The 25,370-nt window shown below is 39.1% G+C and overlaps 1 protein-coding gene across 4 annotated transcripts in view; it reads right to left on the bottom strand.

Moving 5' to 3' along the window:
• The window catches only part of col22a1 (collagen, type XXII, alpha 1), a 78,330-nt gene extending 54,943 nt beyond the window's left edge, over positions 1 to 23,387 (bottom strand). The window contains exons 1-14 of one of the 4 annotated variants that reach the window (XM_079590197.1): positions 23,322 to 23,387; positions 22,962 to 23,179; positions 21,857 to 21,949; positions 18,115 to 18,269; positions 17,275 to 17,841; positions 10,218 to 10,298; positions 5,083 to 5,194; positions 4,843 to 4,966; positions 4,468 to 4,743; positions 3,683 to 3,763; positions 3,190 to 3,306; positions 2,333 to 2,377; positions 2,161 to 2,223; positions 2,011 to 2,049 (exon numbers count right to left, since the gene is read on the bottom strand). In XM_079590197.1, coding sequence (XP_079446323.1) covers positions 2,011 to 2,049; positions 2,161 to 2,223; positions 2,333 to 2,377; positions 3,190 to 3,306; positions 3,683 to 3,763; positions 4,468 to 4,743; positions 4,843 to 4,966; positions 5,083 to 5,194; positions 10,218 to 10,298; positions 17,275 to 17,841; positions 18,115 to 18,205 — 1,596 coding nt within the window. In that variant the 5' untranslated portion in view covers positions 18,206 to 18,269; positions 21,857 to 21,949; positions 22,962 to 23,179; positions 23,322 to 23,387. Of the gene's footprint in view, positions 1 to 2,010; positions 2,050 to 2,160; positions 2,224 to 2,332; positions 2,378 to 3,189; positions 3,307 to 3,682; positions 3,764 to 4,467; positions 4,744 to 4,842; positions 4,967 to 5,082; positions 5,195 to 7,290; positions 7,361 to 10,217; positions 10,299 to 17,274; positions 17,842 to 18,114; positions 18,270 to 21,856; positions 21,950 to 22,961; positions 23,180 to 23,321 lie in introns of those variants that run through there. The other 3 variants (XM_079590198.1, XM_079590199.1, XM_079590200.1) reach the window with 3 other exon arrangements.
• Between the last annotated feature and the right edge of the window lie 1,983 nt (positions 23,388 to 25,370).

The following is a 25,370-nucleotide window of genomic DNA, read 5'->3' on the forward strand; positions in this document are numbered from 1 at the left end:
AGACAGTATATAAGATGGACACAGCGACCCCATAGATTTCAACGGAGAAAAGTGAAGCCCATTTGAAGCACTCACTTCCTGATCGCCAGGCGAACTGCGCAGGCTCAAACTGAGCTTGAACACGTGAGCAACGTGTCTGACAGCTGTCAGTCTTCTAGTAGCTGTGCCGAGAGAAATCTGAATCATTCCCTTCCGAATCTCGCAGAGACGGAGAGCGTGAGCATTAGCTGTCCATGAGCTAGCAGCAGGATCAACTTTATCACTCTCTGTGGGCTACTCCCTTCACTTTATCGGACTTAATGCCTCCACGTCCCCCCGATTGCCTGCGAGCTTCTCCGGCGGTCTATACGGTAATTTCTCTACAGTGCGACAGAGAGTCGCGTGAGTTATGACGCAATCGTTAGCCTATTTTTACAAAAACGGCTTCTACGGGGCCATAACGTAAGGTACAAGGTAATGGAGCCTTTTATACATTGTCGAGTTTCTTTAGAAATAAATAATGGACAAATGGAGTCTTTGGACGCCTCAGGTGTAAAGTTATTCGCTGTCAAAGTGACGCAAAAATGAATGGGAGTCAATGGAATGCTAACAGCAGGTGAAGTTCTGCTACAATGGCGGCGCCCGCGGAGGCTTCAGTTTCCGGCGGATGGATTACCCCCTTGGTCGTCACTTGGCGGCCATCTTAGGTCAGGAGACTGCGCTGCTGCTCCCTGCTGCTGTGGATGGAAGGTGAGTGACAAATGCTCGTAACTTGCTGAATTCTTGACGGATTTACAAACGGTTTGGTTTATTACAAACCTTAATAACGTGGCTATGATTTGTGCTGATGCCGATTTTTTAATTAATTTTTCACAAACTATGCAGTTAAATAGCCGCATCCCTGACGTTTATGACACACCAAGCCATTTGAAAATCGGTTGAAAATTGAGCAAAATATAGTTATTTCAGCACTACATGCACAATAGACTTTAATGTTATAACTGGACGAGCGGTGCTGTCCTAAGATGGCCGCCGTGTGACGTCGTCGGGTCCCATTGGCTCTCAGCGCCGGTAAGCCATCTAGCCTTTATACATGTCTATGATCGAAGCTGCTAAGAACAAGCTCTTGAAGCTCCGCCCCCTGTGCCGGGAGCAGCAGCTCATTTACATTTAAAGGGACACACAAAAACGGTGTGTTTTTGCTCACCCTTAAAAAGTGACAATTTTAACATGCTATATAAAAATATATGTGGGGTATTTTGAGCTAAAACTTCACATACACACTCTGGGGACATCAGAGATTTATTTTACATCTTGAGAAATGTGCATTATACCATGTCATATTTAAAGAATGTTGAGATATTATTACTGGAAAACAATGCAAACTAATGTTTTGTAATTGTTAATCTGCTCCAGCACAGTAGGGGTCAATATTCACATATGCCGTTTCTAGGTCGCCCGCAGGAAATTCCACTGACCAATCCAGCATGCAACATTTTTCTAGCTGTGGGCGTCGGCTTGCATCTAAATTTGCTCCAGTGGAAATCTCAAAATAAGACTCCTTTCGAGAAGTCTTCACAGATCAAATTTACTGATATGGCAATAAGCACTGGTAAATGTTTAAATGATGGCAGTTTCCATTCTGTTCAGGCGTCTAATGTTCCCGTAAGCACCTCTGAATGATAAAGCTAATCATGGCATTATTCTGAGGTAATTCTGTCCGTCTGTCCGTTTTAAGCGCTGTGAGTGTGTGTTCAGTGCGCAGCTTCTTGTTTTGCATATCCTCTGAGCTTGGCGGACCCATAATTCTGCTGTTCAAAATATGGTATCCGTATTGTTTTCATCCTCAAAACAATGTCAATTTCAACAGTTGTTTATTTTCTGCTGTTCTTTTTGGAATCAAGGAATTAAGTTTTTGATAAAAAAAAGCGACAGTAACAAGCACGTGCACAAACAAACACACATACAGACTAAACATTCACTGTGCTTTGTCTATCTTGAGGAGATTGGCTGTTAAATTCATGACCTTACCTTTTCTCCTCTATCACCTTTGATAGAGACAGCCTGGCCCTGCAAATAATCAATCAACACCGATCAATTATTCTCCAGGCCCAGAGAGATGGAAACAGATCAATATCATATAAAAATAAATCATGTTTTTGTAAATCATAAGTGTCATACACGTTCTCCTTTCAGCCCTTTGAGCCCTGGCGGTCCTTCTGTCCCTTTAAGACCAGGATCCCCCTGCAGATGCACAGTTTACGCAAAGAGCCAATGAGGAACCCGTCGGAAATGCATCCAGAGACGTGCAAAAGCATATTAAAGTTGTTGTGATACTGAAACACTATTTGACCTTTTCACCCTTGGGCCCCGTGGCACCCGGTAGACCTGTCTCGCCCTGTGGGATGGGAAAGATTGAGAGAGACAGCAAAAGAGAGAGCAATGAGGGGATACGTTTTGAAAGTGGAGGTTAGATTATAGAATGAATGCATTACAAAAAGGAACTGAATGCATTGCAAAGGAAAGTTCAGATTTAAAAAAAAATGATATTCAGCCTTATGTCTTTAAAGAAATGTTACAGGTTCAATACAAACTCATTTCTAAAGCATCCGTGACACTTTTGATTTTCACAGAAAATTATTTTGACTCGTCCTTCAGGAAAAACATGTCTATAAGGGCGAGATATTCCTAAGGGTTCAAACAAAAATGAGCCCAGATCTTTTAAAATATTTGATTAATTATATATACAAAATAATTGATATTAAGTAAATGCTTATGTATTCTTATGTACAAAAAATAAGTTATGTTAGATGTTTAAGTTGGAGTTAAAATACTGTAAAGGGAAAATGTATTATTATATTATAATTTCATCATACTAGTCTCATATTAAAATGCTTAATTTCATTTTAAAGTCCTGTGGCTATACTATAAGTACTGTAAACTTAATTTTGCTTGCTTTTACAAAAAAATGTTGTTGTAACCAACCGATTTTGGCTTATAGAACATAAATATTCCTTATTAGCATGACTAAAAGTTCTTCAGCACATGATTGTGAAAAGAATTAAAGTCTATTTAGTCTTTTCTTTCTCATGTGCTGTGAATAACTTTGGTTACTGCACAGCATCATAAGGCTAATATTCAATTTTTTTGCATGTTAAACATGGGGGTTCACCAGCTTTAAGAGTGTGACCTTTGACCTGGAAGTCTTACCCTTTCCCCTGCAGGACAGGAGCAGTTGACCGCGGCCGGTTTCTTCTGCTCAGCGCTTGTTGGTTTTGGGGTGGGCAACGGGACTGGGGGAGCCTCGGTCGCCAAAGATTGTTCACACTGAGTGAGAAGAGAAAGTGAACGAGGAAACGGAAAGAGACTGAATGTGCTATGAAAGAGAGGAAGAAAGTGAGAGGAATTGAAAACGAAAAGGATTGCAGAGTGGCTCCAGATGTCGAGTATTATGAGTATGAAAATCTGGACACTGTACAACGAATATTCCCCATCATCATCATCATCATCATCATCATCATCATCTTCATCAAGGACTAAAAACAAAGACCTTTGAGTCCTTTAGTGCTTGCACTGTTTGAGCCGTGTGTGTGTGTGTGTGTGTGTGTGTGTGTGTGTGTGTGTGTGTGTGTGTGTGTGTGTGTGTGTGTGTGTGTGTGTGCGTGTGTGTGTGTGTGTGTGTGTGTGTGTGTGTTGCACTTACTGGTCCACCAGGAATATCGCAACACGTCTCCTGCTCAGACTGTTTACCATCACAGTAGATCACCATCCTCTGGAGGTCAAACTATAGAGGACAGGCAGGATTGTATTAGCTCCATAAACATACTGTACAGTCCAAAAGTTTGTGTCAGTAAGATTTCCCAAATTCCAAAGTCTCTTCTGCTCACCAAGGTATCAAAAATACTGTAAAACTGATAATATTGTGAAATAGTATTACAATTTAAAATAGCTGTTTACCATTGTACTGTTTTAAAATGTAATTTATTCCTGTGATGCAACAGGAATAAAATGAACAGCATCATTACTCCAGTCTTCAGTGTCACATGACCCTTCAGAAATCATTCTAATATTCCGATTTGCTGCTCAAGAAACATTTCTGATTATTATCGTGCTGCTTAATATTTTGTGTAAACCGTAATACATTTATTTTTAGGATTATTTAATGAATAGAAATTAGAAAGTATTTTTTCTTTAAAAAACATATTGCTGACCTTAAACTTCTGAAGACTGGTACCATCCAATCATGAACCACTATTTACCATGCTTTTTAGAGACTACCATGGTGGTATTCTGTCTATGAAGAGCCATGAAAATACTAAAATATAATAAAAAATATATATAAAATATAAAAAATAATCAATCAGTACCTTAGTCGCTTTTACCATTTGATGCCATCATTTCACAGTATTTTTGTGCAACTTACTCTGTCCGATGTAAGCTAATCTACTGTAAATGCGAGTGTATAAGTAATCCTCAACAGGTGCTTACATCAATGGGAACGCTGTCATAGAGTCTCTTTCCGATGACAGTCTTTCCCTGGATGTCAATGTCTTCTCTTTCCTCTATGGGCGCCGTCTCGATGTGCTTGCAGTCCAGGAACAGGGACACAGATTTGGAGTCCACCCTCATGCCAATCTTATGCCAGTTCCGATCAAACAGGTTTTCCACCTCTGGGTTCCTGAAGACCGCCCGGACCGCATCTTTGGTCAGGCCCACAGCGTTGTACTCCACTGCCTTGTTCTCTCCATCCAGACGGATGGACACCTGGAGAATATATGTATTGACATAGGTTTTATTTGGTCAAAATATAGAGCATTTGGAATATCAGATCCTCGTTGGCGCCCCAGAATGAGTCGTCCACACCTGCGGGATCCCGTATTTGTCATAGACCTGCCACAGGTACCAGTCTTCCTTACGAGAGGTCTTCCTGAACTTAAATGTGGTCACGAAGGCATATTCATCAGGCAGACCCTGCGGCAAGACATCTCTACAACACAAGTAACAGAAAAAGCTTTGTTAAAAAGAGAAAAACTGCAGAAAAAAACAACAACATTAAAATAAGGCGATTTTTAAATATTCCATTGCAAGTAATGATTCACGTACTGTGTTTGTTGGACGATGGGCATGGTACCGAGCCGGACATACGGGGTCTGACCTGGCTCAAATTTTTCTCCAAGAAAATCTCTCACATTGAAGTATTCCATCAAATCAAAACCTGAGAGCAGAGAAGAAGAACACAACTTGACAAACTGTAAACTTGTCCCTTGAATCTGATTGGTTGATTGAAACATTGTTCCAGGATCAACTAAGATGTTGATTGAGGACCATGTAGTGTAGACTATCCTTAACACGTCTTTCCATCAATGATCACTAGGTGGAGTCCAAGAGACAGGTCAAAACGACAACATGAACTTTCCTAAATCTTTCTGGAAGTAGAGGATTCACTCTTATAAAAAAGAGGTAAATAATAATAATATAATAATAAGGCCTATATGCAATAATATAGCTTCTATGTTTTTCACATTTACTGATTTAGCATATTTCATATGGCAGTGCTTCAAAAATATGTAAACAGACAAGTTCAGTTTAAGTTAAAAAATAATTTATCACATGCATGAAATGGACATTAAACGTCAATTATATACATATATACATGTATATATATAGCCTATATAAATATATACACACAAATAAATGTTTGTATTTATCATATTATATATTATATTGTTTATATATTTCCACCCATTCGCCAAACAGCTTGACCTGTGTAAGGACACTTAAATGTATATAGCATAAAAAAAAACAGAAGAAAGAGAGTAAAAAAACGTGACATGAAACTAACAGCTAAATAGGAACTCAGTTGAGACAACAGTCAACTTTAACATCATTACACAAAAATATTTGACAACAAAATACCATGACTGACCAATCAGAATCAAGTATTCCAGAAAGTAATAATGTAATAGCCTATGTAATTAACATGTACTAAGGAAACACAAACAAGGACATAAATGGAAACAAATCACAGTAAAGAGCAAATTATGGTCAAATTGATCAGCTGTGTTTTAAGTGTTAATATCTCTCCTCCATATCCACGAGCAAAACACGTGGGCCACTTTCCATATTATTCACACAGAAAAATCCATGCCTCTAGGATCAAACATGACATCATTGTTTTTTAAAAATAGTAAAGCGTGTGTGTGTGTGTGTGTGTGTGTGTGGATATCAGCCCATTAATTAATGCTTCAGATCCGCAGCCAACACTCATTAAACTGCACTTGCTGCACCAGATGTTTTAAAAACCAACCTTTCATGTGCAATTATGTCAGTGGTGCTCCAGTGTGTGTGTGTGTGTGTGTGTGTGTGTGTGTGTGTATCTACTGAGGTTGGCAGTATTGGCCTTCTACCCTAGTGTAGTGGCCAAACCAGGGCGCTCCTATAACCAATACATAGTCTGTTGCCATGGCGATGCCAGTGGGGCCCTGGGCGTTGCCTGGGGAAGCAAGTCAAGGGTCGATCTGCGACACACTAATGCTGGTTGAGTTAAACGTTCAAAAGAGCTCTCGATACTGTACATGAACCGCTGATGGTTTGTGTATATGACGCCTGTTAAATCTCACTTTCACTTGATGAACTCTAGTGTTGTTTTCTTAGGGCAGGTGTGTTCGTGTCAGCAAACGGGCGTCTTTAAACAGTCTACGATTATTTGAACTGAAGCATGTTTGGAGTTGTTTAACTTGGTGGTAATGTGAGAACGTGCAAGTCTAGGCCACACTCTCTGTGTGTGTGTGTGTGTGTGTGTGTGTGTGTGTGTGTGTGTGTGTGTGTGTGTGTGTGTTGATAATAGATTAACAGGTGTCTGAGAACGTAGAAAGAAAGCAGATACCCTGTTAACAGCAAAGTGCAAAAAAAATGCATAAAACAACAAAAGCACTTTTCATCTTTCAAGCTTTTTTTTTTTTTTTTTGCACAACAAATCCCTCATGGTTCCTGCCAGACCAGCATTATAGGGGGCCGTTCACACTTTCTTGTGTTCCATCTGTGCTAGTTTTTAATTGACATCTTTGGCCGTTACGATCTCAATGCTTTTGCAGTCTCTTGTGTTAAAAATAAGTTTTCAAAACATTGGACCAATGGATTAAACAATATTTGCATATAGAGCAAGAATATTTTCTACTTTTTTAATGCTATTAATTCCTAATTAAACTTTAATGTGTAGTTTCTGAACCAGTTCATCATTTTAGATTAATGTATCCTGGTCACTTGTATGTTTAAACAGTTTATAGGCCTACTGTTTGTTTGATTTCACACCATGTTCAACTCTTCCTCCAGCTGTTCCTCCAGCTCATTTCCACAACTCTGTTTGTCTCTGCGTCTCCTCTCTCTCCCCTTCTCTCCCGATAGCGTGTCGCTTGCAGGACCTGTAATTTGGGACTGGCGAGTGAAAGCGTATAATCACGAGCGAGTCTTATTTTAAACAGTGAGAGAGCGAGGGTTCTGCGGCGCGGCACAGATGAGCGCGTTACGACGCATGACTTTGATCGGAACACATGGGCACTCCAGGCAGCAGCACACAACGCGACGATCATAGAAACCAGCCCCCTTAAGTACAAGATGTCACCGCATAAAAACGCTACGGCAGCGTTTTAAAACGGCCACGGCAGCGTTTTAAAACGGCCACTCACAGCGTGTCAGCGTGACAAACTTCTCTGTGGCCACAGTCTTTGATCCAGACGCATGCGCTCAGCATTTAGTTGCATTTAAGCGCAATATTTTTAAGATGATGCTTCAAAAATAATGAAACTATTAACAACGCATCTCTGGACCCATATTCTGTTTGATTTCTTTGCCCTCCACCTATTCGCTTTTATACTTTCTTCCGTGACCGCGCATGCGCAAAACGTGTACCTCAAACAATAAACTGATAAACATATAGGCCTATCAACATTACATCTACATGACTTAAAAAGGTGATATATCCAAATCATATTCAATGTATAATACATTGAATGCGATTTGGATATATCATCTTCCAAATCATGTAAATTTAATGTTGAAAAGGTAATTTCTGAAGGGCCGCCCATAAGTTTCATACAGTTCATACCAATAGTAGCCTATAGTATAAAAATATATAGTTCTAATCGTTATAAATATCAAAGAATTGCAGTCCACACCACAACTGTAACAATAATAACAGCACAGAGAAACAATTTAGTTGGAATCACTTTCATAATTTGTTTTCCCCAGGTGATGTATGATACAAAATATTGACAGCCAATCAGAATCTATCCTGCTTTAAAGAGCTCTGTCATTTAAAGTGGCAGACGAGAACACTGCAGCGCGAGCTTAATAAACATAGCTAATAGTCAGAGGATGCTAATGTTGTTATCGTTATACATTACAGTTATCTTTATTGGTGTGAATGTGCCTTAATAAAAAGCTATATTGAATTATATGAACAATACAAATTAGTTAGTGCACTTACACCCCATGCAGGCAACTCCTGTCCATTGATTTAATGGTGCATTGCAGATTTCGAAGAAAACAAGGGTTTGTGGACCAAAAGTTGAGAAAAGTTGGTTCAAATGCATTCTAACACACTCATGATCAATGAGAATTTCAGAGATCACTAGTTATCATCAGCTATATCATATGCTTTCAGGAATCCAATTTGCTGACTTGAACTTTCCAAACCCTCAAAACACATCGTACACATTTGTCAAACACTCCAACAGAGCTTTAACTAGTGTGCAAGTGCTACAAATAAACTAGTTTTGTATTGATAAAGTTACTTTTACAGATGCAGTCTTCAGTCAGCAGCATTTTATGTTCATTTTGGCCTTTCTTTGGCCAACAGTGACGTTCCAAACTTCAGAAACAGCATGCCGATGTTGGCAGCTTCAGCAAGTGTGACATCTCATGTGAACCTGGAATTTCCCTGAAGATTTAGCTTGTGTTGTTCTCTTGAATATCGCAGATTAAAGGAGCAAGACACCATAATTAACACTTACAGCCACCAAAGGAGGAGAGATCTCGTCTAGTCGGTGCAATCCAAAAGAACTGCAACCAAACAAACGTCATGAAGATGATGGGAACGATGAGGAAAGCGCAGTGACCCACAAATGATGTTCAGACATGGAGAGATCACACCTTAAACTTCACCTGAACACCGAAGACAGCACTTTTCCTTATTATAAGTAGAATAATAAGTCAAATGGACCACATTTCAGAGACTAGAACGACTATTTTTGAAGCAATGCAGATATAAAATATGTCAAACGAAGAAACATAAATCATTTTCCAGGGTTACGACTTGTCTGGATTTATCAAGAGAGATTTGAGCAATTAAAACATGACCCAAACTCATCAGATTTATGAAAAACAGCTCTCTTGACCATTTTGTACATACAGCAGTGTCTGTATATGTCCTTCTATTCCGCACACCACCAGATTGAATAGTCATTTTCTTGCACAGGTGAAGTGCTCTCTCTCTCTCTCTCTCTGTTTTGGTCTGGTTTCTTACTTTAGGTTGATGAATTTGAGTGGGAGTCTCGCAGAGGAACTCAGAACCCCCTGAAGACCCAAACACAACATCCTTCCAGATCTGTGTAATCACTAAAGAACTCCACGTTTCTTAGAACAGAGGAGGGCAAAAGATCTCTTATTTCGAAACCTCGATGTCTCGCTGCAATGTTTCATGTTTTAAAAGCGTAACCTTCAGGGAAAAGAATGCTTTATTTCTGATCCAAAAGTACTTTAAATGTAGGAACTAGGCTTGTAGTTTGTGGTATTATTACTTACATCCACACACACACAAAAAGAAGTGCAAGTTTGGGAGTCCATATGTCAGAATCATTATGCCGTGCACTTCTTCATTTATTTTTTTTACCTCTAATCGGAAAATAAAATACAGTAGGGAGGATTTTCATGTAACCGTGTAACCGTGAGAGGAAGAAAAGTTTTCACATCTGAAGATGAAACATTAAAGGATCATAAAATGCTAGTTTTGAGATGTAAACGCAAATGATGGAAGACAATTCATTATTTAAAAAGCCCATTTTTAACAAATGGATTTAGAGCTGCAACAAGGTGTGCTGAAAGCATCTCACATCCTATGAGAAGTTGCTGTCTCATTATTATCAATGAAACCATGTGAACTTTTCCTCAGATGCGAACAATGAATTGATACGATGCTGAGAGCCTTTCATGACACTATGGGAAGAACGTGGACACAGTACCTGGGACCTCCGTCTGTCCAGCACTGGTGCTGTTCGGTCGGAAACGGCCTGCCTGGACTTTCATGTTGGGACACAGAACATCTGTGGAGAGAAACACAACATTATGGGTGAACATATTTTTGGATGGCAAAACGACCCAAGGAACTACACAGCTCTTCACAGGAGCAATTTATTTCTACAGTTAGAATAGTCATATTTTTAGTCCTGTTTGGGTTGATATGATGCAATCTGTGCTTTATTAACACTCCTGAAATGTCTAAACATCTGCTTTTAGTAAGAGCAGACTTCATCAATAATTCATATTGTGAAATACATTTTTTTTTGTTGACATTTTATCGCACTGGCTCCAGGTGCCCAGGCAATATGCCGTGGTATTTCGCCCGTGACAAACCTTTTCACTCACGATTATTTAACATTTAAATGTTTTATGTTATACAGACATAATTAGGATGAAAATAGATAGAACCTTTTTTCCAATGAAGGCCCTTCTTTTTCACATAGGAAAAAAAAATAACGATATCTCAATTGTTTTCTTTAATATCTCAATTGCTGTTAGAAAACAAGTTTAAATAGAGACTTTTGCCTGATAGTATATGAATAAGACATGTCACTTCTAGAGTTTCAGAAGTCATAATAATGTCTCAAAGTCAAATTTGCAAAGATAAAGTCACATAAATCATAAATCTCAAAATTAACTAGAAATTAAAGATACTACTATAGTGTTACATTTCAGACATATGCTGTGATTGACCAATCACAACATAGGCAGGTTTAAGAAACCGAAACTAAAACAGAGCGTTTAGAGAGAACACGTGCTGGAACAATGAAAAATAATCATTGAAATAAAAAAAATATTCCAGTGGGCCCCATAAGCAAATATATGAGCCTTTAAATGAACATAATAGGACCCCTTTAAAGCTTTTTAGGATATTTTTTTTAATTTGAATGATACCTAAATAAGAATGCCATAATGTTTGTGAGCAGTAAACATTGCCCTCTTTGAAGAGGTATGATTTTACTGGCAGCTGAAGAAAATGAGCAGAGTGACTTTCACTGTAATATTATCCATCTTCCTCTCTGCTTGAAGACAGACTGTTAGAGGATCCTTTCCAAGCCCTCCAGCGAAGACACGGTGGCATAACTTACGACTCTATGACATTGGCACATAGAAGTGGGGAAAGTTACAGGTTGGTCGCAGTGAGCTCAGAGTTTGGTGGAGTGCAGCTATGCTAACGTCACAGCGGTGATAATTTAGGCCTTACAAACGGGCAGATTTTAAATGGCGACGCATAGCTAGTGACAGCAGTGACGACAGGAAGAAACGTAACACCAGCAGACTTGCTTTACTATGGCATCTGCGATGAGAATGTGCTATTTGTAGAGAGGAACTTGCTAGTGCTAAGGAAGGAAGCTAATATTAGCTTAGACACTATGGATGAATGCTTTATTGCTTTTGTTTGGTCTTGTTGTTACTTTTAATTGAAAAGAGAGCACAGGAAAAGATGTACAGGTGATGTGATTCCCATTCAATACATTCCCATCACTCACGCACGCACGCACGCACGCACGCACACACACACGTAGCTGTTAGCCAAAAATTTAAATTATGTCATTATTTACTCTCCCTTGTGCCATATATGCTCTTTTTTCTGTCAAAAGTATTTATTTTTGATGAATATTGACCTCTTCCATATACAACCAAATCTGTCAAGCACCAATAAATCTCATAAAAGAGCCATACAATTCTGTCGTTAAGTTTTAAATGAGCAATTAATGATACTTTTGTGGTGTTTTTTGTGTGTTTTTTGTTTCTTTTTGGAACTTGACAGATGTGGATAATATGAGTAGTTTCTACATAAGAAGTGTACAAAAAAAATCGTTAAAAATCTACTTTTGTCTTTCACGTGAATGAATGAATGAATGAATTAATGAATGAATTAAAGAAGGAATGAAGGAATGAAGGAAGTTTGGAACAGCGTGAAGACAAGTAAACTAAAGATTTTTCATTTTTTACCGACCTATTCTGGTCATCATCCTGCTGGTGACTTATGACATGTATAATGACACCAAGTGCTCAAACTTTACTCAAAGTTTTAGGTTTCCTGGTGTAAAATCATAAAGTGCTATCTGATGAAATCTGAAAAAAGAGAGTAAGTCTTACAGTCTCACGGCTAAATCGAAGTCTCTTCCCTTGAGTGTTCACTGGTAGAATAATGCACAAAATCACACTATAAAACCCAAATATGCCATTGATCAAATGATTTCAATGTATTTTATGCCTCTCTCTCTCACTCTCTCTCTCTCTCTCGCTCTCACTCTCTCTCTCTCTATACGTGCACACACTCTTGGCATGAACCAGGCAGACGCCCAAACCACAGCGGCTGATCGCGTCCCTGACAATCATGTACAATCAGACCCTGTAATTTTCTTTAATCGCTCCTATAAAAAGTGCTTTGTAGCATTTAAGAGGCCTCAACTTTGCTACAAATTCCACTTTACAGAGGCTGGGTCACTTGACTTGACACAATTACATCTCTGTCCGATACAGTGTCCTCAGCGTGACTCTCCCAAACCCCCACACCCCCGAGCGAGTCCCTGCCCTGATCCAAACATCGCCCTCCTGACCACGAATAAATAAAGAGCTCAGCCGCCCACCCGGGGATAAATAAAGGTTGGAGAAAAGAGCACCTGGCTTTCTATATTTGAGTTGTATTCGTTATGTGAGCCAAGTTATTGCAGTACAGCCGGACATCCATGTATCGTTTTCAAGGCGTTTATGTGCATAATAACTTGAGGTTTCTCTTTCTGTGTTACTGCAAACAGGCCATGTTCCTGTGTCCACAACCTTCCTAAAACACGAAAAGTCAACCACTGACTATTACTAGCAGTTCGAAGTCATGTCAGAAGACTAAACTAGTGGGTATTGGAGTAATTTGTCAAAGTGCAAATAACTAATTTTGAATGGTTGTCTGAACTGTATAAGCTGATACATTGAAAATATGACTCAAAAGAATTATTCACTTTAACCTCATAGTTTATTTTGGGGGAATTGACCCCACAATTAGCATGCTGCTAAATGAAAAGCAACTAACAAAATGTAGTTGTCCATAAAGAGTTGTTTTTGACGTACCTATTTCCTTTGACTGGCGAAATGACAAAGCAATCAAAAGCCAGTCGTGCGTCATTGTTTAAATGGCACGTATGAGCGATTTCTAACTGTGCTCTATCGAGGGCAACTTCCTTCAGCTGTGGCATAAAGGCTGTAATTTAGTGAGTGGCCATGAAACTAAAATGATGGACTGAGTACTGCATTTCTACATTGTTTTTCAAAGACTTTTGCATTTATTTTCTTGCTTATTTCTTAAAGCAAATCAAATTGTGATTGGATTACACCAAAACAAAAATCATATCACATATCCTAAGGATAATCAGCTGGTTAAAAATTAATATAACTGAAAATAAATGATGCACCTGCAAACTGTTTCCAGATGTTGCTGGTTAAGTATATAATGGATGCATACGCACATGACAATTTGCACTGTATTGACATTAGTCAGTTCATAAAAACACTAGTCTCAAATGACAAATCATTTACCAAGCTGATGTATTTATTTATGCTTAAAAAAGGGCCAACTGGTTCCAGCTGAGCTGATCAATGAAAAATCACCCTGATGTTTCAGGCTAGAGAATGATCCAGCATATTAGAAAGTGTTGAGTCATATAGAGGACTTTGTAAAACCATTACCAACTTTACTTTAGCTCAGACTTGAAGTTCTCAAACGGTAGCTAAAAAGCCACCATCTAAAACACCCTTGCAACTGCATGCATTTAAAACCCCTCAGAATGCCAGTATCAACAACTGAACCATCTCACATCGAAGTTTTCTCAGATGCGCTAGTCATTCGGAGACAGTTCTACTCTATTATTGTTTTCTGAGAAGTCCAACCCAACATATTTCTCTTCCTGTTCTGGGCAACACATCTAAATCCTCCAGCAAGTGTGCAAGCTATACTCTGAAAAACAAGGGAATGGCTCGATCAAATATTTTCTCTCTTATTTGAAATGAAGCTAATCAAAACCAGATTTAGGAAACAGGGACAACAGATGCTAAAGCAAACATGAGGAAATTAGCACACCCAACATATTACAGTGCACTTCTGTTCTGTTTATCAGCGTCCCACCACTGATTACAGATCTGGCATGCTGTGGTCATGGGTGGACCACCGACCTGAACCAAAGCCCAGACACACTAAGTGATGAAACTACTAGTCAAACACGCTTTGGACTTTTCGTTTATTTCAAGCATGCTAAAAATGGCCTAGTGCACTTCCTGTATTATCATAGAGCTGGAAGTAATATTCGCCATTTAATCAAAAGGAAATTATATTATGCATAAAGAATGTTGTTGTTTGCATTGTAAGACTATTTTAATGACAGTTAAAGGGATAGTTCACCAAAAATGAAAATTCCCCCATGATTTACTCACCCTCAAGCCATCCTAGTTGTAAATGACATTCTTCTTTGAGACGAATACAATCCGAGTTATATTAAAAAATGTCCTGAATTTATAATGCTTCCGAGCTTTATAATGGCAGTGAATGGCCGTTTCTGTTCTGAAGTCCATAAAAGTGAATCCATCCATCATAAACAAACTGCACGGCTCCAGGGAGTTTGTTGAGGCCTGATAAAGGCCTTCTGAAGCGAAGCGATGAGTTTGTGAAAGAAAAATATTCATATTTAACATGTTACAAAGTAAAATTATAGCTTCCGGCCAAACGCAGTCTACTTACGCAACTTGTGACGTCGGAAGTAGTGTAGTGCGTCATGGCGTAGCGTAAATGTCAGAAGTACGTTGCATTACTCGTACTGTTGCGTACGTGGAATCCGTATGTTCGTTTGGCCGGAAGCTAGTAGTTATTTTACTTTACAAAGTTTTAAATATGATTTTTTTCTTACACAAACTCATTGTTCGTTTATGATGGATAGATGCACTTTTATCATGGATGGAGGCACTTTTATGGACTTCAAAACGGCCATTCACTGCCATTATAAAGCTTGGAAGAGCCAGGAAATTTTTTTATATAACCCCAATTGTCTTCGTCTGAAAGAAAAATGTCATATACACCTATGACTTGAAGAGGGTGATTAAATCATGGGCTAATTTTAATTTTTGGGTGAACTACACCTGTAAGCACAAATATCATTGTCATTATACTAACACATCCTGGTCAAATATTTGTTATTTATGAATTTAGTAAAAAAAATTACACTTTACTAATATATCTTTAACACTGATTAAAATGCAACAAAAACAACAAAATCTTTTGCATTTACAGTGAACATTACCTAAGCAATTCATTCTGAATTGTTATTGGGTATATTATTGAGTATTAGCCTATATATTAATTATATTATTAATATACTATAAATGAGAAAGAAAGAAAGAAAGAAAGAAAGAAAGAAAGAAAGAAAGAAAGAAAGAAAGAAAGAAAGAAAGAAAGAAAGAAAGAAAGAAAGAAAGAAAGAAAGAAAGAAAGAAAGAAAGAAAGAACTGATTCCAACCAACTTTTATAGAAGGAAATGTAATTTTCCTAAAGTTATTTTATTTCCCAAAAATAAAAAACTGCATTATGGGTAATCACATTACATAAATTTAAATAATGCTAATTGCGCCCTTGGATGAGGTAATGCTTTTTATCTTTTCACATAAAACAAATTAAAAGCCAAAGATTAAAAAGTAAAAACAGTACGGTAAAGCCCAGTTCCATTTGAAACATTAAGACTGTAATTTTCAGAGCAAAAATAACTTGGACCTTGGAGATGCCATGATTTCTAACCACCAGTATTCGTAGATGCCAATGCTAGTGCCAGATCATCTTGGTAATCACAGAACTGGACCTGATATGCAGTTCTAAATGCTGAAAGCATAATCTCTAATAGGACAACAAAGTCTAAAGCTGACAGTGAAATGTCTGAGGTGATATTTCTGCACTTCTGAGTCACGTAGAGTCATTCAGAGGATGACCTTTGGTTGGAATCAGGGCAGGGTCAAGGGTTTGGTTTACAATAAATCAGTTTATCTCTTTCTCTTTTTATCTCTCCATCTCCCTGCCAAGTCCAATGGTTCCCTATCTTCCCACTAGGCTGTCTGATTTAAAGCAGGTCTTGGAGAAGACTTGTGTTACAACCTCTTCAAGTCCCAATGATTGTACCTTCAACAAAAGACCGCTTCACCACTGCATATGTAATGTTTTTATATTGCTTTGACTACACAAGAGTTCTGGAAAGCGGAAGTGCTACTCCGGACTCAGATATCCACTTTAAACTGAAGAGCTCCAGGTGTCGTCGCTCTCCCGTTCACGCTAATTTTAGAGAGGAATGTCAAGGCTAAGCATCCATCATCACTAAAAACGTACTACGCGTACACATAATTTGCATTTGCATGGTCAATCCAGGCCACATACCTCAACGGTTTGGGTTTATGTATTTTTGAATCTATATTCATAGTTTTAATGCAAGCTTGTTGTTTGTAATGGCCTCCAAAGACTATCCCACATGTACTTTTAGGTTATCTTGGCCTGCAGAGCAGATGTGATCTGGAAAAGCACTTGAGCTCTGAGCTTTTCTGTCTTCTGTATTTACTACACCTCTTTACTCTGAGCTCACCGAGGCAAGAAACCACAGAAATGCCCAGGCCAAAGAGCTTCCAGTTCCTGTCCAACAAGTCTTGTATGGCACAGAACAGACCTTCTTGTGAATGGGAATGTGTGCCAACAAAAGTCAACTCCCAACCTAACCTTTCTGACTGTGTAAAGAAATGTACTGGCATCTATGTTTCTGTGAAGAACGATTAATATCCCTGGAACCATTTAATTGGACAAAAGGTTCTTTATAGTGGAAAAAGGTTCTTTAGACATTCTAAATGTTCTTCACTCTAAAAAGAGAATAGAGAATTCTTCATGGAACTCTATTCCATGGCATCACTGCAAAAAAAACTTTTTGGAACCTTTATTTTTAATAACATATGTGGTTTAAGATCAAAGTCATCAATACTCACTCTCGCAGAGTCTCCTCCTCAACCTGCCCCTGATCTTGTCAATGGCGTCAAAGTCCGTCACGTGGAACACATGAGCACTTTTGGGCTCGGCTGCGATCTCTTCCAGCTCTTCCTTAAGAGCTTCCCCAATCCCTACGGCGAACAACCGGATTCCAGCAGCCGCTGCAGCAACCGATGGCTCCAAAACAAAATCCTGACTCCTGCCGTCCGTCAGCAAGATCGCAACTTTCTGAATACCCTTGGCGGCAGGCCTTGCCCCTGTCCTCTCCGTGAAGATGTTGTTGGTGGTGAAGCTGATGGCATCTCCAGTTTTGGTGTTCCCACCCAGGTAGCGGATGTTTCCAGCGGCACGCTTGACCTCCTCGAGAGTTTTGTACCTGCCCAGGTTGAATTCGGCGGTGGGGCGGTCACTGTAGCGAACCACGGCCACACGTGTCTTCTCCGCACCTACGTCAAAAGATTCCACCAGGTTTGCCACCCACTGCCGGATCTTCTCGAAGTTTTCCTTGCCCACACTGGAAGAGGTGTCCAAGATGAATACCAGATCATAGTGGACGTTCTTGCAACCTGGGACAAAAGACATGCAATTTTACAGACAGTGTGTATACAGTTTAGCCACAGATTTATGAGGTTTGTGTTTCTGTCAGTGTACCATGGTCTGGTTGGATAATACATGGACTGAATTTGACAAAGAACTCAAAGCTATTAGTTTGTCAGGTGCAAAACCTCAGTCTGCACACATAACAGACTCACTGAAAGTCAGAATTAGAAGCTAAAGTTAAACAGAGATGTGGTTAGGAGTCATGAAAACAGTATATTTAGGCTAGTATGTGACCTTACCTGCCCTTTGTCCTTCAACGCCACTTCCGAACAGAGTCAGAGCCAGTATGGTCAGGACCAGAGAGATCCTGAGGCCGAATCGAAACTCCATCTCCTTCTCCGCTGTTGTTTGCTGATATTCCCACTAAGGTGCGATGATCATCAAGTTGCTGCTCCTGTGGAGACATGAGAACAAATGTGAGGTGATCAGTCATTCTGACTCGGAGCGGAGTTATATTGATAGATTGCAAACAGAAGTGGAGTATATGATTCATGTTAGCTGTGTACCATTTCTTACTGATGTACTACTGGTGCAGCCCACATTAATCCTGATTACTTTCCATGTTGCCGTTTTAGTTTGAGCCAATAACAAAATGAACCATCGTGTTCATAAACACAGTATACAAGTGAATACAGGACTATTTTACCATTTTAAGTACAATATAAATACAATTAATCTTTCTTAAAATTATTGGTGTAATGATATTATTACACATAATGAAAGATTATATCAGTCTCCATCAGGAAACCAGAGTAAACAAGGTGGGGTAACAGAAAGAAAAATCCAGGAAGTTGTATGTCCAACTGTAATTCATCCCCCTGTTCACCAAACTATATATACACCACTGGTGACTAACCACGCTCCTCTGGCTAAGCTGAACTGATGTTTCACTGTAAATAGGGTGTTCTTCTGATTTAGCGGAGTACAGTTCTCCCCAGGGAGCACACTGTCATCAGAGAGCGAAGGAACAACGTTGGGAAGCATTGAATTATGGTTCGCAGAGCCTTGATGATGTGGCAATCTTTCCTCACAGGCAATTTCAGCAAAGTTCCCATACTTTCAGGTGCATTAAACTGCTTTTCTCCTGAAAAACCTTCACTAAGGACAATAGAATGAACTTAACCAATGGCAAATGGGACTTTGATGACTTGTAAAAATGGTATCAATTGAGTTAGTGAGTTCAAAAATTCCAATACATTTCTTTGGATCCGTCAGACCAATAGGAAAACAGTTATGTTACTCGTGAACTGATGGTCAGAGGCCTCCTCTCAAACAATTGAGTGTCATTTCTTTGTTGCTTTCCGTAGCTCTTTCCTCTCCCTTCTTTTTTTTCCCTTCATGAAGGTTTGCACTATCATCATTTGACCCAGAAAGTCTTGCTTGCTCTTTACTTTTGGTCTTAAAAGCCCAGCATGGTGAGCTCTTTGAACCAGCAGGTCTTCTCATGTCATTTCAGCAGTCCAAAGTTCCAAAGGAACTTTGTTTTTCCAGCCCACTGGTCAAGCTATTAGCCTAAATTACCCATTGCATTTTAAAACTAATGGGCCTGTGCTTAGGTAAAAAAAGATTACAAAAAAACAAAACAAATCATGACTAAAATGAACTGATTGTGGAAGGGAACACCCAGTTCCCTCATATGGTCAATGTCCCAAATGGAACCTGTGGGTAAGTGCCATGTCCAAGGGCACAATGGTCATAGTCACCTACTAGAGGTTGCACAGACTAGACGACTAGAATGCTCTGCCATGACGCTTTAAGCTTGACATTGACTAGTCGCTGATCATGGCCTATAGAGGGCGCAACAGGATAAGAAATCTTATATGTTCACTTTTACGCTTCGTTTCCAAGAGTTAAAATGACAAATAAATGCATTCTCTGAGTGCGCTCCACTAGATATGTTTGATTATACCATCTGAATGATCAAAATTAATCGGGTGAATGCACGTGCTAATTGTACACGCAAGTTAATCGCGCCATTCTGCATTGTAACGCACACACATACAGTATCTTGCATCACGTGCTAATAGAGAAACATTTAGTAGCGCATAAATGTATTGTCAACACTGTTCTGTGATTTATCAATAAACTAGCTTAGAAACTGAAAAGTTCTAGCATATATTTCTTAGTAACTAAAACCCACAGCTTCACTATTAGTCAGGGTTTTTCGTGCATATAGAGAATTATGAGGCGGCCGCCACCGTCAAATTTCGTGCCGCATCCGGCTCTCGACAAATCTCGGACAGACAGTCACATCCTCAGATACACTTTTTCCACCGTGACGGTTAAGTTGCGGGTGTCCATTCTCAAACAGTATAGTTTGCCGATAGTGCTGTGTGGATCATAAACCGTGGGACGGGTCGGCGGGGCAAGTAATACAAACATAACGTTACAATTAATCAAGGGTGGATGACAGATAAATCATTATAATGTGTTGAGTTTAATAAAGACAATAATGCCCCCGGACCCCCCTAGAGGTAGGCTACCGAGCTACACCCACAAAAATACTGTGGGAAACACAGTGGGCTATATGATGGTCTACGAAAAATACAAATTGAGTTATCTTATTATTAAAATACATGGTCAGGGTTTTACCACCTCCACCTCGTTTTGAGCCAGGAACAACCCTGCTATTAGTAGAGAGACGCTGCTAGGTATACTTGGTTCACGCGCAATCGCTCTCTGTAATTCATTTATATGTAATCTTTACTGTGCCACTTTATCTGTATCTGATTTAGAACGAACAAAAATCTGTGAGAAATATAATGACCCAAAGACAAAGAACTGAGAACTGGAGCAATAGCCTTGTGGGCAGCGCTGTGTCATATGCCATAGCTGTGCACAAGGCAACCCATGTTCGAGTCTCAGCTCGAGGTTCAGGCTTATTTGTTCATTAATGACGTCATCAGTGACTAGTCAACGTCGACTCGACTTTAATCACATATATGTCGACTTATATATATATTTTTTTTTTTTTATCTTTCAATCCCTATCACCTGCAACCTTACATTTACCGGTCCTACAACTAGAAATCTTTGTTTTTTTTTACCAGACCACCAATCTACAATCTTTTGGTTACCAGCCATTTGACATACAGACTTTTGTTAACTTGCTTGACAACCTACTATTGTTTACTCACAGTACCAGTCCTATGACCAACAACCTTTGCATTACCAGCCCTACGACCTATAACCTTTCGATCACCAGCCCTAAAACGTTTTGTTTACCATCCATGCAATCATACAACATACAATCATTTACTGTAGTTACTTGCATCTGCATCCTATGACCTGCATTCTTTCATCAACCAATTAACAATCTTTTAGTTATTAGACACACAGTAAAACATACTACTTTTGGGTTTACCAGATCAATAAATACAATATTTTGGTTACCAGCCATGACCTGCATTCTTTCATCGACTAAATTACAACCTTTTTATTATTAGACGGATGTACAGTATAACATATCATTTTTGGCTTACCAACTCCATATAGCCTACAATCTTTTGGTTTCCAATGCAATTGACTGATCTGATCCAGTTACCTCTGTTATTTCATTATTGGACAGTTTGGAATTTTCAAAACCATCAATTATCATAATTGTTGTATTGTCTGCAAGTACATTTCTGATTTTGAGTCTCTGAAACCTTTTAGTGTGTCTATCTCCACTAACACTCTAGGGCCCGACTGCGGCCAAACTCCAAAACTCTGCTAAACGACCAGCCTGGGAACAACCTGCAGATGAATAAACCAGAAATCTTCACTCTTCCTCTTCTGAAATGTTAAAAACAGCCTTTACTTATACTAAAGTACCCCCCCCCCCCCCCCCCCAAAAAGTGGAAGAATAAAGAAAGCAGTAGTTATAGAGCAGACTGAGCTATCAAGACATGATGACTAAACATCTTAGAGCAAAATATCACAAATCAAACACTGTTTGCTGATGGGATACATTTAGGATATGAACGATGAACTTCACTCTTACCTGTGCTGTCAATCCGTAGGAACAAGAAGATCTTCTTCAACCTCCTCCAAATACACACCTCACAGACACCTGAAGTATCAAAGCAGCATCCTCCTAGAAATAAAGCTCCAGGTAAGGTCAAACACAGGTGTGATTACACACACACACAGTAATCCTGCAGTGAGGAGCACAGAGTTGTGGAGTCTGCTCTCCTCTGCTGGGAGGTGGGAGGGACGAGGAACTGCTCCTCTAAGTGTTGGGTTTCAGTGGGGACGAGATGGCTGCCCTGCCCTGTTCACGCACATAAAATAGGGCTCTGACAGACTGCACCAATTATAGAGCAACTTTCCGGGATATTTTTGTCACTTTCTTTCTCGTCATCTCTTTCTTTTTCTCTCACACAAGTTCCTTCTCTCTCTCCTCTTGTCTCCATGGCTTTAAGGATTGATTCTTCTCTCCAGGCCAGGCTGAGCCTACAACAGGTTGCCAATGGGACCGATGGGTGATTTTTACCCACAAGGTTTGTGTCTATAGTGAGAGTTCACTATAGTGACTATAGTGTGTCAAATGAGTGAATGAATGTGCATTTTCATTAAAACACGGATTTGAAAAGTTGAAAATTGAACTGAGTGGCTCTTTTCTAGTGTAAAAGCTCCAGGGTTGTGCAACATTCAGAATTCAAGAATTGGCCACCTTTGAGTTAAGGAAAACAGTCACATTAATTGGCCAAACACACAGGAAGTTGAATTGGAATAAGAGGAAAAGGAAAAATTCCCAATTGACTTCCATAGTATGGGGGAAAACTGGTATGTTTGGTTGCTGACATTCTTCAAAAAATCTTTTTCTGTGTTCAGAAGAAGAAAGAAATGCATACAGGTTTGGAACAACTTGATGGTGAGCAAATGATGACAGTATTTTCATTTTTGAGTTCTGTTAAGGCTTTGATGGGGTAGTGTGACCTACAAGTTAAAGAAGGATGGATGGATGGATGGATAGATAGATATATTTTTAATCTCTTTAAACACTAGCAGTATCGTAATGTCAAGGTATTAGTCGAGTTGATCTCTCAGAGGAAACCCAATTAAAAATTACTTTTTTTACCTTAAAAGATTGTAGTGTTACCGACCTTCCTGCTGTTTTTCCCGTCAGACCGTCTTGTTCTTTGAGGCCGAACATGCCAGATATCCTGTGTGCACGGCGTGTCTCTGAAGACCCCTGCTCTCTCTCCCTTTCCCTTCTCCTCCTGTCTTACTTTTCATGTCTCATCTGGACGTCTTACCACAGAGTACTTTCACAGGCATCGGGCACTCACGAAATCTTACAAACATGCACTTTCCAAACTCCCTAAATCCCATCGTTATGGACAGTAAAACACATCAACAGCCGAGCCACACAGCAATAAACATCCACCAGTAAAAACGTGCAGGAAGTAACTGCTCGTGCTTCATCTTGTTGAAAAGAAACAAGATCTATTTCCATCCTCTACCTTTTTGTAAGGGGTCTCGCTGGAGGTCGCTCTAACTTTAGCGCAGGGCAAAGTCCAGCAGAGGACAACTGATGGTTTGGCACAGATGCAGATCTACAAAAGTGATGAGGAAGTGAAGTTTATAGGTTCTTTGAACTCAAGTGATGAGACATGTAGGGTTATAAAGGTCATTCAGATCTGTTTCTGTTATGTAGATTTCATTATGGAAAAAAATTATTACAGCTGGAGCTTACGATTTAATTATGGGAAGATGTTTTTTTTTTCTGCCCGTTTCTTTATATAACAAAAAATGACAAACTCTAGTGGTCAAGGGCCTTGAATGGTGTTCTCCATTGGCAGCCAGTTGATCAGCCTACAACAGATAGGTTGTTACAACCATGAATTTTAACTAGATTCAGTGTGGGGGTGCTCTGATGCCGACTTGAAACCAATTTGAGTCATGTTTCAGTCCTAATCCTCAGATTGCATGCATCTTTTAATTTAAAGTCCCCCCTGTAATCCTATCCCTTAAAACTAATATTTGATCACCAAAATGACATAGGCCTAAAGTATTTAAAGGTTTTTTGCCTGTGTAAAAAATTAATTCATGCCTTAAAATAGCTTGAATGCAACTCTACAGCCTTGCTTCATTTAGTACGCGGAGTCGCGGAACCATATGCTAATTAGCCCCGCCTCCACTCACGCCAGCTCAGAGATTCACTCGGTGGGTAAACGCTGCACAACGATATCACTCTTTACAACATCAGTAATTAATATAATTAGCATTTTGCTTGTCTTATCAACAGCTAATAATGTCTTGCTAATGTTACACAAACCATGTTTCCGTTTGCCATCTCAGAGTCAGGCATCTCTAACAATCGTCAGAAACGCTTTGAACAACTCAGAACACTCGCTATATTGCTAATCTACTCGATTTTTCAAATCAAAAGAAAAATGTAGGTTACCTGGATAACCTGGACCCCCGCTGTTAATGATATGCTAAAGCCTGCAGGAGTGGGACCTTGACATGATTGATTACAACAACTACAAGGTATGTGTGACGTCAGAGGGTTTCAAACCATGATTTTGAGACTGTCTTTGGTTCACTGCAGTTTTAATGAGAAAATACTCAGCAATGGTGTTGACTTATGATTTTGCACATGGTTCGTCTTGAAAGCACATTAAAAACAACCGACATATAACATTAAAAACTTGATTTTCACCATAGGGGGACTTTAAAAAAATACTTAAAAGTTCAACTACTACTACAATGTTCATCACACTCAACGTTGAATAGGATAAACTTGTTAAAAAAAATGTAATTAACAATAAAGAGTATCCCATAATCCATCGCAATGAGCTATAGTGTTCTGTTGACTTTGCAGCTTTTACAAAGTGTCATTTTAGTGCTGCTATATAGTGCTGAAATGACATTCTTTGAAAGTCATTTAGCACTGTACCCTGAAAGAAGACAGATTTATTTATTTATTTATTAATCTCAGATTGTGTTAGACACAGCAACATTATATTGATTTATGTAAATAGGAAAAGAAACACAGTGATCATTGAAATTTTCATTGGCTGCGGTGAACAGTATTGACAAACTCTTTGCTTAGTAGACGGTCAATGTCATTCTAGTTTTAGCAATGATAATCGTCTTATATAAAGAATATTAATAGATTTTATTACACGGCTCAACGGAATACTGAATTCTGATTGGTCAGTCGTAGTGTTCTGCAGGTAACAATGAAAAACTGCATAAATTAACATTTTAAAGCAAGACACCACAGGTGGAGAGTCATTTTGGGGTATTTATTATTATACCCTAATTATTAAACATTACCATACCTCCCCAGTTAATTAATCACAGTATATTAAGACATAACATATTACAACTTTTCTGCAATATTATGTTCAAATATGCAAATTAGGCAGTATCTAATTAAAATGCATATTTTACCGCTGTCAAATCGATTAATCACATCTAATATATATATATATATATATATATATATATACACACACACACACACACACACACACACACACACACACACACATCCACGAGTA

The sequence above is a fragment of the Phoxinus phoxinus genome, assembly GCF_949152265.1.
Source record: "Phoxinus phoxinus genome assembly, chromosome: 19".
NCBI lineage: Eukaryota > Metazoa > Chordata > Actinopteri > Cypriniformes > Leuciscidae > Phoxinus > Phoxinus phoxinus.